Genomic DNA, 18,653 nt, shown 5'->3' on the forward strand with positions numbered 1-18,653 from the left:
AAAAAAAATTGACTCTCCCATAGGAAATTTTAACATCAGACCAGCAAAATGTATGAAACATCCATTATTTATTTATTTATATATTTACTATTTATTTAGCAACAATCGCAAATAAAGGGAGAGTCACTTCCGCCTTAATTCGACATTTCCAATCAAGCAAAGGGAGAGGTTAAATAAGTAAATATTTTAATAGCGGGTTATAAAACGATATGTAACGACTTACGCTCTCAAAAAGGTAAAACAAATGAAAGACAACATTGAGTCAAATAAAATTTAATTAATAGGGTTACCTTCTCGTCAATGGCTACAATTTGAGAATTTGATCATAGGTCTTTACAACTAGGTAAAATATATCCAAGACGGATTTGCGTTATTAAGTTAGATACAAACCATTAAGTATGCCAAATAAACTAAACATGTAAAATGAGAGGTATATTTAATACACTAAATACTGTTATATTGCTCTTGAATATCACTTCTACATTCACTATTTAACGTAACCTATTCAAAATATCATTCTCCGAACATCTAAGGAAACCATAACCAGGTCCAGGGAGTCCAGCACGCGTAGCCAACCTGCCAATCGCTAACGCTCCGTAGCGATCAAAACGCAACTGTCACTGTCGCACTTATAAGGAAGAGTGATAGAGAGACACAAAGCGTTTCGTTGTCGAAGCGATAGCGATTGTCACCTTGGCTAGGCCGGCAGGGCGAGCAGGGTGGGCTTGTCGTCAACGTACGCTATAATTACCTCATTTCAAACAATTTTATTGGTTTCTACAAGTCACCTACTTATAAAAACGTGGATTAAGTTAATGATATAATAATCGTGTAAATAATTGATATTTAGGCAAGAAGATTGTTAAATTCACAATATCAACAACTTAAATAACAGCCCTAAAAGTACTATTCAAAGATTAGTCCAATAACTTTCAATGATCAAAAATAAGTAGGTAGGTACGAGGTCAACATCTGAGTAGAGGAGGTAAGTAATTTTACAGAAAAATAAATGATATTCTATTGTAAACACGTTGTCGGAATATCACTTTCCAAAAATATGAGTGATGTTATAAATAAGTAATAATTATATGTAGACGCCGGCGACGGCACAACAGAGGTGCGTTCGTTCTAACATCTAGTAAAAAACCTCAAGTACACTTTTCGATTTATGTAACACTACTACCTTCATGTTAAATTAATAATCAAAACAACAGAACTTTGACAAAAGTAGAATTGCTATCAAAAGACGCGGTAAAAAATTTCAACAATTGCTGTGTAAAGTATACCTTCATTATTTAATGTTTCTCTGCTACTTTTGTCAAATTTCCAACAATAATTTTTGTCTATTATTTATTGCTTGTAATCTACCTATCTACTCGTACTACTGTAAGTTACGACTAGTTTATTGGATTAAGACTATTAAACTAGCGAAGGTAATCTAGTCCACCCGCGATGCTCACTCGCAAACAAGCTGCGAAGCAAACAACACCGAAAATACAAAAATATACCGCTCATTGGTCACTCAAAGAATTAGGTTATAACAATGTTGTAATAAGGCTCTGTTCCACCTGCCGTGTAAGTTGAAATCATTCAATAATGGACAATCTAGGTCGGAGGAAAAACTGGCCTATAAGCCCTGGCTCAAACACGCTTATTAGCTCGAACATTTTCATATTTTTCCTCGGATGTACAATGTACCAGTGGCGGTCTTGCATGAGTTGCATTCTCGCGTGCGAGTCCATACTTGAAGTCGCGCTAGATGTATGGATGGAGTCGCGCGCGAGAAGTCGAGAACTCATCTCATGCTAGATCGGTAGGTGTTATTACTTGGCTGTATAACCATGTGTGCGGTGAGCCTTCTAAATATATGAGGGCATGGCATATTTATCATGATCAACTTGTGGTAGATAGCTATTTACATATTTACACCTCACGATGTCCGTGTTGCCGGACGCCACCGACCCAGAAAGCTCGTCGATCACCTTGGAACCGATATAATCAAGGTGAAATTCGCAGAAAAATTAGTCATAATTATCTGGTTATTTTGAATGCCCAATATGTATTTGTTTTATATACATTATGTATAGCAGCATTATAACAGCTACTCATAATTACGATTACTCGGCAGGCGAAACCAAAGTTACTAGCAACGGAGTCTCCCAAGTTCCCCGAAACAACCTTATTAAATGACTTGTCAATGTCATGGAGTACCAAGTATAAATTTTCGTACTGATTTTCTCACGATGAAAACATACGAATGTGGAGGAATAGTAAGATCACTGGTACCTCTGGCACCTTGAAAAAGGTAGTCTAAAGCTATTTTCTAGAAAGGACAGATTGAGTGAATAAAAATGTATGAATTCATTGTAGTAATTCTTAAATACTATGCATATCATTAGCAGCAATCGTATCTGCACAATTTTTTTATTAAAAACCCGCTTTATTACGTGTATGAAGTTGGTGTGGGATGTTACAGAATGAGCTATGAACGGATTCAACTGATCGGCACTTGAACACTTCTTAAAGCAACAACTTTGATAATTTTGTTTTCATCACACTTGCTGCTAGTAAGGTGTTGTCGCACGCATTTGTGCCGACAGTTATAGCTGATATAACATAACTCCCATGGGAGTAATCGATCGACTTTTCCTTTACAATTTTGTCACTTACAAGTCGTCTTAAGTATAAGTCTTATAACCATTTGTTTATGGACATAACTAGGTAAAAGTAAAACGTTTATTAGCTGTCTTTTTATATTACTTAAACCATATTTTATACACTACTTACCTATAGGTAATATCTTTGTCGTGTATGTACACCAAATAGTCCTTTTCTTTACTTGCCTCGCATTATAAATCACGTTAAGCGGGACCACTAACTGTCAATTGGTTGCAACGTTTATGACATAAAGACGTAGATAATTTCCTCGCAAGTGTGATGAAAATCATTAATATGTATGTGTAACTTGAGGGTTATTAAGTGGAATCTCATATACCTAAGTATTACATTATCTGTTGACTTCGTGGTCTGCCAATTTAGGGTTTCACCGTATATGTAGACTAAGGCCCAGTTGCACCAACCACATTTAACAAACTGATTAACGTCAAACAGCAGGGAAGTATGGAATTTCCCATACAAATAAATTTTGCAAACGCTTTAACGGTGACAGACGGTTTGGCTGACCCTTAATCGTCATCGGACAGAAAAAAAATTAAGCCATCGAACGCCTCGTCTAGTACCAAACACCCTGTAATATACAACGAGCCATTGTAAACCTTATCGGAAAGCTAAAAAGGTTGATATTACGTGCACGTCTGTTAACGTCTTCGGCGGTCAAAGGGTTAAAGCGTTAGGATATGACCTGTTAAAAGACCAATAAAAACGTCATTCTTGTCGTTCCGGACGACCCAACCTTATCAGCCGGTATTAAGTTTAGACATTTGCTCATTTCTTTCCGGCGTCTACAAGTGCGGTGATACCCGTATTGATAATGAACGTTTCTACCCTTGATGAAGTTCCGTTCGCGGACGGGTCCTCACCCGCCACGTTTACCTCTGCGACTACAAATTACAGAAAAAAGTCGTTAAGTCTCAAACTTACTTCTAATTAGCTATGTATTAAGTACGAGGAAACGCTATCTACCTATTTTTAAAGATCTAGTTATTGTTAAAAGTGGCTTCGGCACAGGTTCTTACAGGAAGGTGCCTTCGACAAATCAATTGAAACCAACTAACTATCAACATTGCAATCTATTCTAAATCCGAATTCGTAGGCCGTGATATTGTCTACTACAAAATATATTTATAACTTTTTTAAGTCACAGATTGCTCTCATTCATACGAATTTCTCGTGTTTGGAATGATTTGAACAATCTTGATACTCGTAATGCACATTTCGTTACCAATTCCAAAGGCGTCAAGAAGTGGAGGTGTTCTAATAGCTTGTTAGTTGTATAGTATCGAGCGAGGAAGGAGCACTAAAGCGGGACACCGTCCATACCGTCTCCTGCCTCGACAAGGACGAGCTTATTTTGGTCAGTTGCGATATTTGCCTTCGTTCCAAATCAACCAAATAGACATTAACAACAAACTACACGTCGGCAACATTATTAGGCGGATATGTCCATCCCAGGAGAATACGGTATGGTACGAGTGAACATACTTCACTAAAGCTATACAACCTAAGGCGACCCCTATCAGCGATTTTGCATTATAATTTATAATTATTATCTTCATGTACTTTTAACAATATGACGGCAAGGAATTTTTGTACATAGACTTCAGATATGTTTTAAAAGTACGTATTCAGTGAAAAAAAATAAACATTATGTATTAAATGATTTATAACTAGGAATAAACATAAACTTTAACTTAGTTAGCCACTCCTCAAAGATATTTGGGTGTCACAGATTTGACAAAGAGCTGCAAAAATATCTACACCAAGTTACTTATATGCTCTCAGATATGAACAAGTGAAGATCTAAAGATCTGTACGAGTGTGCATAGTTTATATCTATTCCTTAGTTAGTCAATATTGAAAGCGTTCGATAGATATTTTTGTAGCGACTCTATCAACATGTTACAAAGTGGAAAAACAACATTCTCGTTTATAACATGACGGCATCGCCATCTATATTACTTGAACAAATTATTATCCTCAGTATTGTAACTGTTATGATTACCTTATGGTGGATTTGTAGTCAATAAGGTCCGAAGTTCAGTAAGTCATTCTTCAAGTCATACAAGTATTATTTTTACTAGATACAAAATATCACAAATACCGAAGACTGGCTTACTTCTAACCTTCCTGACTACAAACATTGCTTTGGATAGACGAGCAAATGAGGCAGCCCCTTGGCCGTAGCTTAACTTTGCTTACGTGTCCACGTGACACAGCACAATTTATATTATATAAATTGTAGTGGCACATTATTGTCACTGGTAGCATACGGCAGAAGTAACTTAGCTTCATATAATTCTATAGGTGGGCATTTTCCTGTTCTCTACGGCACGGCGGAGCTGGTCCTCATTGCAGCTCCTAAGCAATTTCAACCAGCCACGCAACGCAATATCTCATAGAAATGTTCCTGTAAACTATAATAGGTATAACGCATGATTCCATCCAAATATACATATGTATCTCACATCTGGACCGCACCAATATTAAAGCAGATTTAGCATCTAAAATGTCGTTCTGGGCCTTACTTGCGTGATTATGGCATTGATCGCGTGATAGACAAGATATAATTTTCGTCATTCTTTTTATAGAGCCGAATAACGCTTAGGTATTATAAGCACGGGCTTTTTCGTGTATTAAATGAGTCTTATTACTGTTACTAATTAAGAACCTATACGTACGGCATCGGTCAGCGAATAAGCTAAAGCTTATCCAGATCTTAAGGTAACCATAATTGTCAACTGGAGCAAAATCTTACAACTCCGCATCATTGCCTAATTAACTTAATGTTGTGAGTTGGACCTAAGCTGAACTTTTTATCAAGACTTGACGGCTTATTGGATTTAACACAGCTCACAACCGGTGACCAGCGGCTACCATGAGTAAGAACGTTCAAGCCGTCGCGTTGCCTGCAGCGGAGTTCCTTAGAAGGCGGATCGTGAAGAGGCGAGGTGTCGGGCACAGGGGGCGGGCGCGCAGACGGGCCGTCAGAGCGTGCGCAGCGGCGCGCGGCAGTCCACGCGCGACATCCACGCCAGGTCGCGCGTCGTCACCTGCAACACAACATTTACCCTCGTTACACCTACAATGTTTTCATCACACAACTTGACAGACGAGATTGAATGTGGAGAAAACTTACAGCAGCGAAAAAACAAAGAGAGAGAGAGAGAAGGTCATTCCCGTTAAAATGCCTAGGTATTGTTTCTGTCTTTCTACAATATGTTCTGTTAGCTATCAAGCAAGCCAAGAAACCAAAGAATACCGTGTGTGGTAGCTGCTTATAGCAAGTTTTATGAGATCGAATTTAAAACAACATGGAAAATATAGATAGGTACATACATTGCAACAAGGTACTCTACATATATCCTAGTTTCCGCGAAACATCTCTGATCCCTGGATCTAGATAACCTTCCCAACATAGAAGTTTCTCGGAAATTCATACTACATACAACTGCTAACTGTAAATCGCACATCACACTTATTAACATATTGTTCACATATTGACTGGCCTTTTGTAAGGAAGACGAAGAACATGAGTATGTTCGTGACTTCAATTACCAATGCGTGATCGTGTGTCGTGAGCATTATAATTGGTATGTCCAGCTGTAGCTGATGGTAAGTAGAGATTACTGACGCACTTTTTCGATATGGGATTACCCATTTAGATATTAAAATACAGTGCGTGTTTACAACCGTTGAGTTGTTCTTTTATTTATGTCCGATTTTGGCTGCCTGTGCAGCCGGGTAGGTACAGTACAAGATCTAAGAGAGCATTCTCTAAGATGAAGAGGTATATAGATGACATCCACTCGCCTCTTACTAACTGGCGGAAAATTACTTATAGTTAAGCCATGTCAAGTCTTGTGCATGGACTATATATAGTTATCCATGCCGTAATCGGCAACGGCGACCCTAGCTAATTACGAGCGTGAGCTCTGATATGGCAAGCAAAGCCGAACTTACTTTAAAACTCTATCGCAGGTGGGACAGTAAAGTGACGCTTGGGGCATGGAGTAATCCAGGGTATAGAGACACCCAGTGGCGTAACGTGAACTAATCTAGCCATGGGCGAAGCCGCATCTGCGAGGCCCTTTTCTTGCACTGTGGCCCCTCTTGGGGCGCGAGGCCGTGGGCGACCCACTTCGCCCACGCCTAGCTATGCCACTGGAGACACTACCGCCGGCTGGGGCCTTACCTGGTGCATGGAGTACACGGCCAGCACGACCAGCACATGCATGATGTTGTGCGAGTTGAGGCAGCGGTCCACGGCGCCCGGGAACCACTTCTCGGGGATGTGCATGGCGCCGATCACGCCGCCGCCGAGTGACACTGCGTCCTGCAACCGGGAGAACATTATTTTTTACGCTTGCATACAAAAGCAAACATTTCATAATAGATCGCTTTATGTCACACTACGCTAACAACCAACAACTGTGGTTGTTAGCGTACAACAACTTGTGTTTTACAAGTAAACCACAGAGTGGGAGCCCCACGAGTCTAACCGGGGATCAGGTAGACCTCGTCGGCCATAGCGGATAACTTGGACTCCTTCTTGAGAGGCTGGCCAAGTATAGCACTAAACAGAGCCCATGGAGCAGTGGGAAACAGTGGGCACTGAATAACTTGTCATACTAGTCTCTAAATTAGTGTTGTCTCGGCTTATTTACGTAAATAATGTTTGCCTTAACCCAAATATCACATTAGGTAGGTATACAATTATATGTACATATTATTATAAGTAATTGTTTTTTTACTCAAGTACCCTGAGTCGATAACATACTCGGTTGGTCTATTTTTATACCACATTAGTAACAAACATGTGTATATCTAGTAAGAAATCTTCACATGGAGCAATGGGGTCAAATATGCTTAATGCTGACCTTCAATTTAATAAACAAACATACATACGATATATCAGAACGAGAACAGGGCTTTATCTATGGCGATAAGTAAGTACGAGGTTGTAACCGCCAACCTATTATGCACTTGACCCCTATGATATGAAAATTGGTCCATAAAGGAGTTTTTTTTAAAGTATTAATGTATTGAAATCCGTTTACAATATTCTGTAAGTACATGAGCATGTTATATAAGATCCACAAAATCCTTAATTAATAAAAAATAAAATCAGTACTTCATTATACTTATTATTCTAAATATGATAGTCTATTGTACGGAACCCTTGAAACGCGAGTCCGACTCGCACTTGACCAGTTTTTTTAAGAATATGATAAGTGGCGCGCTCATTCTTCCTTTCGTGAATACCTATGATAGAACAGTATGAGTAAAACTGACAGTAGTGTACCTAGAGTTAAACAAAGAAAAGTATGCAAAAATTTTGATGAAAAACTTTTATGAAATTATGTTATGACGTATAAATTACACTTGCACTGCGTGTGCTTTAAAATCGTTGCAGACTTCTCTTGGTCTAACTCTATTTAGTTTGATTTTTTTAGTTTTAAGACAGGTACTTAAATGTGTTTTAAACATAATGAGAAGGCGTGTCCAAAAAAAATTCTTATCCGGGATTCTTTCTTCTGCATGCATGTTAAAATAAGTTGCCGGCCTAGCCGTAACGCCCGTAACCAAAGGTATAGAGGCTATTCGCAGCATCAGATGTTGATAATAAAATTAATAACATGATCTTATACAGAAAAAGAAACGTGTATTAGAGGCTGGCTAGTTGCTTTAACAGTTTCTTGATATAAGAACTATTATATACACCTACTCGTATAAATCTATAACTTCTTGATGTAACTAACCTCGTCAATCATAATGTCAATAACATCTTTTCGAAATTGCTTTCCTATTTTCTAAGGGTGTCAATCATCTGCACATTCTATTAATCCCGTTTTAGATGTCTAACTAGCTAACCAACTTACGGCCGGTTAAATTCCTCAACTCCCGTACCTATTGGTGATCGAGGGCTAAAACGAGAGACTGGTATTTATAGCATGGCCAATATCGCCATCTTGAACAAAATTTGCCACATTGAACGAGTTAGGCGTTCCGAAGTAGGGCTCGCGGTCGACTCCGTGTTTACACGTTTCGAATACCCGTTTCCGAATAACACGTACACGGTTTTCTGGCCCGTTCCGCACGTGTAATTAAGAAACGTGTAATTGAGATCCGTCTCCACGGATAAACGGGTATTCGAAGAAACGGATCTTATTTACCCGTGGCTCCGAAGTGACATTTCAACTGTAGATTTCCTGTACCCAAATAAAAAAGAATCGCTAGATAACGTATTTTTATCGGAAATGTTTGAAATGCTTATTCAGTAATTAGAATTAAGAAGAAGTAATTAAAATTAGCTGTAGTGCGCGTTGAACAAATTCGCCTATTTTTTTAATAGCTCTACGTTACATCTCGCTCGCACTAATATGTCAGACGAGTGAGATGCATAGAAAGTAAGTTAGCGAATATCTCAATGTCAGGTTAGTATCAAGCTCGTGGTAAGGCGTATAAGCACGTGTGTGGACAGTTGTTTAGGGAAGAACACAGAAGTTTGTTTTTGGCATTATTATAAATACAGTAATAAGTAGTTACTGTATTTATACAATGCAGTAACAAGCAATACGCTTCAAAATCTTTAATCATCTGTCGGTTAGAAGCAGATGTATTAAGTAGCCTATGTCAGTCAAAGTCATAGTTAAAAACAAATCGGTTGACACTTCATTCACCGATATCAGCTTAGTAGTTTTGATAGAACGGTGGAGCCACTTTGGAACGCACAACACAAACATCATGCATATATGTAGGTACAATAGGTACATAGGTACTCGTACACTACATACCTACTTAAATCAAAACCCTTCCCGTTTTCAGGCGATAAAAAGGATATTATACCTAATAAAACCATTTATTCGAGATTCAGCTAAAGTTTACAAATTAGTTATAATAAAAATCCATTATTTCTCCTCTACATATTTATAAATAAGTATAATAAATATACTATATAGGCTCCGGTCGAGTTGTGATGGATAAATGCGTCATAGTTATGTCATTTCCGAGTAGAGCAAGTATGGCCCCGCCCCGCGGTTCGCCCGTCGCAAACTTCCGAAGGGAAGCCCCCAAACTTGTTTTTGCTGACGCTGGTAACCTACTTATTTATATAAAATAAATATCCTGCTTTCCTGCTACGCAACCAACGGGACATATAAATGAACGCGCGAGAAACTTTTCCAAATGTTTTTTACGGTCATCAAAGACATTACATTATGGCTCCTCTACACGATGGGCCAACGCCGGCCCCTCTAAGGGACGCATTTATGCGTTAGAGGGAGCAAGTGGTATTGCTATCTCATTCTACCGCATGGCTGTGTCCCTTGGAGTGGCCGGCGTTGGTCCATCATGTAGAGGAGCCATTAGGTTACGTTAACTTTAATAAGTTTAAACGCAACTTTATGGGCAAATAATGAACTGTGAAAATGACTCAATTGTTTGTCCCGGATGCTCCAAAGCTTAACCGTTTTCTGAAAAACACTAAAAAAAGAATATGGTTGCCCTACAATGTATAGTTAGGAGCTATCCATGTTATCTATCTCTCTCATCTACGGAATCCATAAAAACGCCAACTGTAATTGGGTTACACAGTAATTAGATTCACTTCTCTTCTGTCAAACGTTCACAGAGTTAAGGGCCATCACTTACAAATAGGTATATTTTAACATAATTTTCATCCGTTAGGCGCACATTAATAATTACTCGTATACATACGGTGGGTACATAATAAAATAATAATGTCAATAGTTATTGCGAGTGTAATGCACCTTAAATGTAGGTAATGTTTACAGAAATTATGTTCAGTAAAAGGTAGGTAAAAAGGTAACGACGTCATTCGGAAGGTAATGACGGGACGGTAAAGTTTAACTGTGGTTTAACTACGAGCGGGTCGGCGCGACGTAGGTAATCAGACCGTAAGATTAGTAGTAAGAGTTCCTAATGCCTTCAAATAATAGGCTCTCCCCTACAGAAATGGCCCTTAAAGGTTTGTCTTTTTATCACAGTGACCATGCAAATTCCACATACAGCTTGTCGCAGTTTTGTCTAGCATGCCAAATGACATTCTCCACCAACAATTATTACAAAACTGAACCAAGGGATAACAAAAGAGGGTATTGTAATAATCTATTTCAGATTTGTACCTAAAGATTTAATATTTTAAGTTGATGCCTAAAGTAGGCGCTTACTTTCTTTATTCCGGGGGCAATCGGATAAGAACTGATCTTAGTGGTTTACAGGCATTACATTACGTCCAAGTTAGTAATAATCTAATCTAAAAGAACGTACCTAATGTCGGCGGTATAGAGATAATATTGTTCGTACCTTACGAGTAGGTTGAAGACTTTTATGTAAAACAGTCTACTTATATATATGTACAAGTTCTATCTACGTTTTCAACATTAATAAAAATGAATATTATATCTAAAGGTTTATATGTGACCGATGATATGTTTAGACGTTCTTTTTAATATTAGCCGTATGTAAAAATAATAGTTATTTGTTTTACAAGGGGGCAAAGTTGTTGTTTAACCGCTCGTGCTAATATTGATACCAATAAACACAAAATTTTTCACCACACCAACGCGAAGCGAATATTATATGTAAAATATTAAACAAAATCAAAAATCAAATCCAAATGAATGTTATTAAATATTTATCATCCAAAATCATCATTTAAAAGTCAATTCTACCAGCAAACATAAGAAAACAACTCAAAATTTGCCTTTGATTACTTTGCCTCACATGTGGATAAAATGCAACTTTGCTATTCGTTTTTGAAGTGCAAAGTAATTCTTTCCGAGCTGGTGTGGTGAAAAACTTTATATTCCATTGTAGGTATCTAACATTACCCTCGTTACAGAACATTTTAGTGTAAAGGGTCGGTCCGTACCTATTTTCCGGAGTGGTCTGGCAGATTCTAACTTGGGGGTAAACGAGCGCGTTTGGTTCTGACGTGCGAGATGGAGGTACGAGGTGGATTACAGAAAGTTCCTACACAAGCAGAGTCCGCACTGAACTTCTGGACCGGGATGAGGATGATGGTTAGCGCAGATGTATATACAGGTGCAGGTAGGTGGCAGTTTTCTCGTTGGCTCTGTTCGCGGGCAATTATCTACGCCTCGCCTGTTATTAAAGGCGCGTTTCAGGGGAAGGGTATACATTATTTTCCAAAAATAAGTAGCCTACGCACAAAGACATTGTAATATTATGATAAACTTTTTTAAATTTATATTCCATTGGCCCGGATTATAACTAAATATGGCCTGTTTGTCCCGATGATGCACGTAGGAAGGGTTGCTGTTCGAATTACTTAGAAAGCGTTGGCTGTTGAGTCGAACTCCTTTGTTGCAGCCTCCGATTACGCATAATAGGTTGTTATGGACTTCGAGGCCACATAAACTTGTCTGAGCATTCGAGTATAAATTATAATACGCTCGGTAAGCAACGGGAGTACATGGCGAGTACAGTACGGCGATTATCTGGAACGGGTGCGAGTAATTTATTACTCGCGAGGGATTGGAGCTGGCGCCAGGCCAGGTTCGGGCTGAGGAGAACAACTCGCCTACAAAATAAAAACCGGGCAAGTGCGAGTCGGACTCGCGCACGAAGGGTTCCGTACCATAATGCAAAAAAAAACGAAAAAAAAGCAAAAAAAAACGGTCACCCATCCAAGTACTGACCCCTCCCGACGTTGCTTAACTTTGGTCAAAAATCACGTTTGTTGTATGGGAGCCCCATTTAAATCTTTATTTTATTCTGTTTTTAGTATTTGTTGTTATAGCGGCAACAGAAATACATCATCTGTGAAAATGTCAACTGTCTAGCTATCACGGTTCGTGAGATACAGCCTGGTGACAGACGGACAGACGGACAGCGAAGTCTTAGTAATAGGGTCCCGTTTTACCCTTTGGGTACGGAACCCTAAAAATTATACACTAATCGACCTAGTCCCACATTGCGCCCATAAGGCTTGTGTTGTGGATACTAGACGATGACGTAAATATGTAATGTATTAGATAAATATATACTTAAATATATATATCATAATTTTGGTCATTAAGCGTCACTTGCGCCATAACACTAACCCGGGGTTAACCGGTTAAACCTTTAACCCATTGTCAAATTGTACTGGTAACCATGGTACCTCCAGGTTTAACGGGCTAACCCCGGGTTAGTGAATGGTGCAAGTGGTCCTTAGAGAAAAAAGTCTTTCCAGCCTTAGTTTTGTATTTTCTGTGGTGAACCTTGTACGCTTCATACGAGCACTTTGACAAGATCTGGCCGGATTAGATAGGTAGGTATACCTTTAATTTTTGAGCAAAACAGGAGTTTTATTGTTCGATATTCGATATGTTACCAATCTATGTTGTGGTCATATAATCTTATCGAGGCTCGAAAATATTATACATTAAATAACAATTATTATTACAAGTTGGTGACAAACAACACTATCTTAGTGGGGTATGTATGGTATATGTATTTTCCCGATAGCCTTTCCTAATTGAAGTGAAACCTAACAAATGGCGACGTCGCCGAGCTAATGTCTCGAGCCGAGCCTCGAAGCCCGACCGAGCGATGGAACTCATCGATGCGAAGTGGCTAACGACCCGGTTGAGATTAATTACTTCTTGTGTATAATAGTGACTAATGTGACTAGTTATTGCAATAATAACGTGGCTATAATAGAACCGATAGCTAGTGTGTGGATGACGACTATTAATTCCTCCATTCTGTTTGGTTTTTTGATTCAAGATTTAATAAGAAACAATACGTTCCGTACCTGTCATTAGAGCAAATCGGCGCGTTTGCTTATATTGTTATCTGACTTAAGTACATGAGTTTGTAAAAATTACAGTTCATTTAACTTTGGGAAGCTGGTGGTATACAAAATAAGACTAACTAATTATAAAAATTAACCTAAATTATAATAATTACTTTAATTTTACCTGTCTTTTTAAAATAGGTATAATAGAACATAAGTCAGATGTGTGGACATCTAATTGATAGAAATTGTAGTTAACCTCAGACAAAAATAATGTAGGTTGGTACTTTTGTTTTAATGTTCTGATTTCTCTAAGTGTAAGGCCTGAGTGGACGGTCGAGTTGGGCGTCACACCACAGGCCAGGCCGTACACTTACACTTAGATAGTGCTCCCTTTTTAATTAGAGTCAGGCCAAACTAACTCTGCGTGGCATTTGCCATGATAAAGTGTGAAGGGTCAACATCAATGACAAAATTTCGTTTCAAATGGCCCACCTCCACTTTGTTCTTAACAAGTCGGTGCAAAGTTAGCTTAGACTGACTCTAAGAGTTTGATTTGTTTAAGGGTCACTTGAGTTAGACTCAATCATTTTTGTTATTTATGTCTCGGGTCATAAACACCACTGTAATAAATTGCAGCTGGACCACAGCCACAGGGTAAAGTTTTGATTTATTAGAAAATAATAGCTCTTTTTTAGCTCCGTTTGGCTCACAAAAGTAATAAAAGATACAATTCAAAATATATCTGTAGCTGGGTAACATGTACGTGACCGTGGCAGAGAGTTCGTCTGAAAACAATTGTTTCTAAGCGCCAATTGCACCATCCCAGTAAACCAGAGTTAAGCTGTACTGGTAACCATGGTAACTCCTAGTTTAACCGCCAGTTAACCTGGGTTAGTGGGTTGGTGCAAGTGGCCCTAAATGGCTGTTTACTGTGCACTCTTTTTCGACTCATGGTGTACGGGAATAGCAATAGGAATGGTGAAATAGCATCGATAAAAACAAGCTAATAGGTTGAGAGCCCAAAGCATAACAAAACAACAAACAACTCGACTCGTCAAACTTCTCAAAGTCTGTGAATTAATTTAACTAAATATTGTATGAATTAAAAGTTTTATAAAAAAATAAATGAATGAAAATGCTTTATAGCTACAAAAAAAAACACAAGTACAAAAACTAAACTCATTTAAAAGTACTATTCTAACATGTAAATAAGCAAACGGTATTGGCACGTCCGCCCACATGAGTGACGCTTTAACGCTGTTTTCAGCCAGAACCAGACTCCCTACGCACGTCCACAATTAATCCTATTAATCCGCGTTTTAACATTTAAAATAAATAAACGAAATAGAAGGAAAGCGAGAAAAAAAACGAATAATTAAACAGATGCATTTAATGTAGGTGTTGTGCTATCTTATGAATTTTCCTACTTACTTGCACATATGCTTAACTACCCATCAATTTAAGGTAGTAACATATAATATCAAACTGAATTGGATAAATATACCTAAGCCCCATGATGTAAGCTTCAGCGCTACGGGAGCTCAGCCTAGCGCGTGCTAACGCTCAGCGAAGGTCAGTGCAAGTTCGTAGGTTAGTTTATTGGCGGAGCAGCCCAGTTGGCGCGCCGCCAACTAGGTGGGTCGGAGGTTCGGTGCTGGCTCAGCCACATTTCACCGGTTATTGCCTCCTTGACTCACGGCGAGGCGGTGGGATTAATTAGGGATGTACTGAGAATCATCGGTTTGTGAGTAAGACAGCGCTATGTATGAATAAAATGCATAACAAACTTAATCTGTCACACACAACGGGTTCCCACTTACTATCAACTAAACCAAAAGTTAAATTAAAATATCAGTCCTAGCTATAAATGATGGGCTTTTTAGTTGACTAGGCAAGGCATAGTTTGGAATTGCACTTGTTCATCTGAAATAATATTCAAAACACAAATAAACATGTTCTTAGCACTTAGGCAGTCTTAAAGGCGTCTCATCATTAAAAGTTGGAAATATAAATAATATAGTATAGGGTCCGGTCTATCCGGAGGTCGCGGTTTCAAACCCTGGCTGGCTCGAACCAATGAGTTAATTATGTCTGCGGTCTAACCGGACGGCGTTCGTATTTGTCTGCCGCGACCGAAAACGAACGAAGCATACATAGGTACCTATATTATGTAGGCTACAAACGAAAAGTATGAAGAGTCATGGCTATTAGACGCAACCATAGATATATATTCTCAGGTAATGACTCACATACATTTGATATTTACTACCAGCTTCTCGGTGAAAGAAAACATCGCGAGGAAACCTGCATACGTTTTCGAAAAAATTCTAGATATTTTAGGTGTAGGTATGTGTAGTCCGTTCCGTAGTCCCCAACCCAGCTCGGTTTTGGCCAGCGCGGGGACGATAGTCCAAGTGTAAGGCCGGAGCCCCACTGCTGCGCACGCTATGTACACGACCCACGTTCCTATACAAAATTTCGTGGGCTTGCCCATGGTTTGCATTAAAACGTGGGCCGTGGATGTAGCGTGCGCAGCAGTTTGGCTCCGGCCTAAGTGGGATGTATATAGGCTGAATTATTATAATTGGGCGATTCTCAGAGATGACATTCGGTGCCTGACTTCGGTGCCAAATTTTTTTTTTTACTTATATAATATGCGAGTTTATTTCCTAAAATCTACCCTTAATATAAAAAATATTGGTAGTGGAGGCCTCCATTAGAACCTTATAGTTTTCAAGATATTTGAGATTTAAAAAACACCGAAATCATGTGCAGGCACTGAAATCAATTTGCGTCGCCGAATTCAATAATGCTTACACCAAAATCACATTTAAAGATAAAAAAGATAAAAGATAAAAAATAGTTTATTCAAGTAGGCATATTACAATGCGCTTATGAACGTCAAATAAACCTTTACCGGCTCCAACCGTACACCTCTGCCCCGAGAAGATTTAAATCCCCCCTCAATTGGAGGAGGGTATCCCAATATGGGACCGGCAACAAACTCGGCGGGACACATCTTTTCAAAACATTATTACATCTTATAATTAACATGCATTACGAGTAATTAATACAATTTAAATTACTATAGAATTCATGCAATTATACTCAGTGAGTACATAACTTTATAGAATTTGATATAAAAAATAAACATATATGCATTTAGGTTTTATATCTCAATTATATAATTATTTTAATCATATTTTTCAATCCTATTTGTTGATAAGCGATGTAACAAGGCTAATGATCTCGAAAGCTTACATAAATTTAATAGATATAGACTCAAGATTTTAAAATAACCAAATTACGGCTTGTAAATCAACATCTCTAGAAGATATCCCACACTATATGACCGGCCTCATATAATAGGATGATGTGTGGTCCTGAAACGAGTTTCAGACATGTCGACATTGTCGACCACAAATTCGCACATTATTATCATTTATTCATTGCATTATTATATCCATGAAGGAGAAGATGTTTGTTTCACGCAATCCGACCGCACACGCATCTAAAAAGTCTTTAACAAGTCTTTTTTTAATAAGAGAGTTTAAAAGCGTGAACTCCGTCAATTTAAAACTATAATAATTTGAAGTAGTCGAGTAATGCTTGAAGATCTAATTACCAATTAATTATGATCTCCAGCACCCTCAAACACTTGAGCTAAATTGTAACAAAGTTGTTGACAAAGACATAAGACATTGAGGATTGTTAAAACATTTGCTGTCTTCAATTTGTGTCTATGGCTATCCTTTAGAAATATCGATCAGTACCCAACTAGCAAAATCACGCTAACAACAGTCTCTAGACTACAATTTTGTCGCTCTTATATTGATTTTATATCATCGTATAAGCCCGGGTTTGGGCACAAAGCATAAGCGTATTTATTTTAATATCGTTCTAATATCAGTCTAATTGAATGTTGTTTGCATTCACAGTAATCTTTTTCAAAACTATATTAAGCTGCTTTAGGCTAATATCGCTTTTACGTAAGTATCTTGTAAGCCTACATAGGCTTATATTGGTTGAACGTAAGTATCTTGTAAGCCTACATAGGCTTATATTGGTCGAACGTTAGAATCTTGTAAGCCTAAATAAGCTTATTTTGGTTTGAAACATTATATTTGTGAAGTATAAATATACGGGTGAAATTAACTGCAACGTGACAAAAACAATATTAGTGTAAGTGTTTATCAAACTTTTTATGAATTATGTTTAAATATAATAACGTGCTGTTTATCATCGTCTGTTTATGTTTCAGAGTAAGTATTCACATGGGAAAATATTATTTATTGTAAAGTAGACCCTGTTTTACACTTCAAACTTTATGCGCCTACTCAAATATGGTATTTGAATATTTTTATAATTATTTTATTTCTTTATTTTGTATTGATAGTCAGCCATTGATGTAGGTGCATTTTTCAAGCGCACTATTAGAGTATTTTAAGCATTCTGAATACAAATGATGTGGCCATGTTGAATTACTTATACTAACAATAGTGTTCCCAAAAACGATTTAAGATCAAACCATCTGATATTGATCTTCTCTATTGTGATATAAGTGTCTTGATCTTATATCACTCTAATATCTTACTAAAGTGCTGCTGTTGATCTTATTATAGCTTTAGTAAGATCAGAAAAGTACGTACTTACAGTGTTCTTATGCTATGTTAATATTAGTCTTACATTCTTACAATAGCATTTAGAAATCTAATATAAAATCAAATGAACTAAGAGAATGAGGATATAAGACCAGGTACTCTCAAGTTCAATGAGACTTCGTAAATGTTGTTGTAAGAGCAAGAGGCTTATAATAGTATTATGCTATGTTGATATTAGCCTTACATTCTTATAATAGCATTTAGAAAGTCTAATATAAGATCAAATGAACTTAGAGAATGTGGATATAAGACCAAGTACTCTCAAGTTCAATGAGACTTAGTAAATGTTATTGTAAGAGCGAGAGGCTCATAATAGTATTATACCATGTTGATATTAGTCTTACATTCTTATAATAGCATTTATAAAGTCTAATATAAGATCAAATGAACTTAGAGAATGTGGATATAAGACCACGTACTCTCAAGTTCAATGAGACTTCGTAAATGTTGTTGTAAGAGCAAGAGGCTTATAATAGTATTATGCTATGTTGATATTAGCCTTACATTCTTATAATAGCATTTAGAAAGTCTATTATAAGATCAAA

The 18,653-nt window shown here is 37.8% G+C and overlaps 1 protein-coding gene across 1 annotated transcript in view; it reads right to left on the reverse strand.

Moving 5' to 3' along the window:
- Positions 1 to 257: 257 nt before the first annotated feature.
- LOC134674519 (progestin and adipoQ receptor family member 4) overlaps positions 258 to 18,653 on the reverse strand; it is a 68,841-nt gene continuing 50,445 nt past the window's right edge. The window contains exons 5-6 of the mRNA XM_063532619.1: positions 6,872 to 7,012; positions 258 to 5,729 (exon numbers count right to left, since the gene is read on the reverse strand). Of these exons, the coding sequence (XP_063388689.1) occupies positions 5,664 to 5,729; positions 6,872 to 7,012 (207 nt within the window). The 3' untranslated portion in view covers positions 258 to 5,663. The remainder of the gene's footprint in view (positions 5,730 to 6,871; positions 7,013 to 18,653) is intronic.

The sequence above is a fragment of the Cydia fagiglandana genome, chromosome 2, assembly GCF_963556715.1.
Source record: "Cydia fagiglandana chromosome 2, ilCydFagi1.1, whole genome shotgun sequence".
Lineage (NCBI taxonomy): Eukaryota > Metazoa > Arthropoda > Insecta > Lepidoptera > Tortricidae > Cydia > Cydia fagiglandana.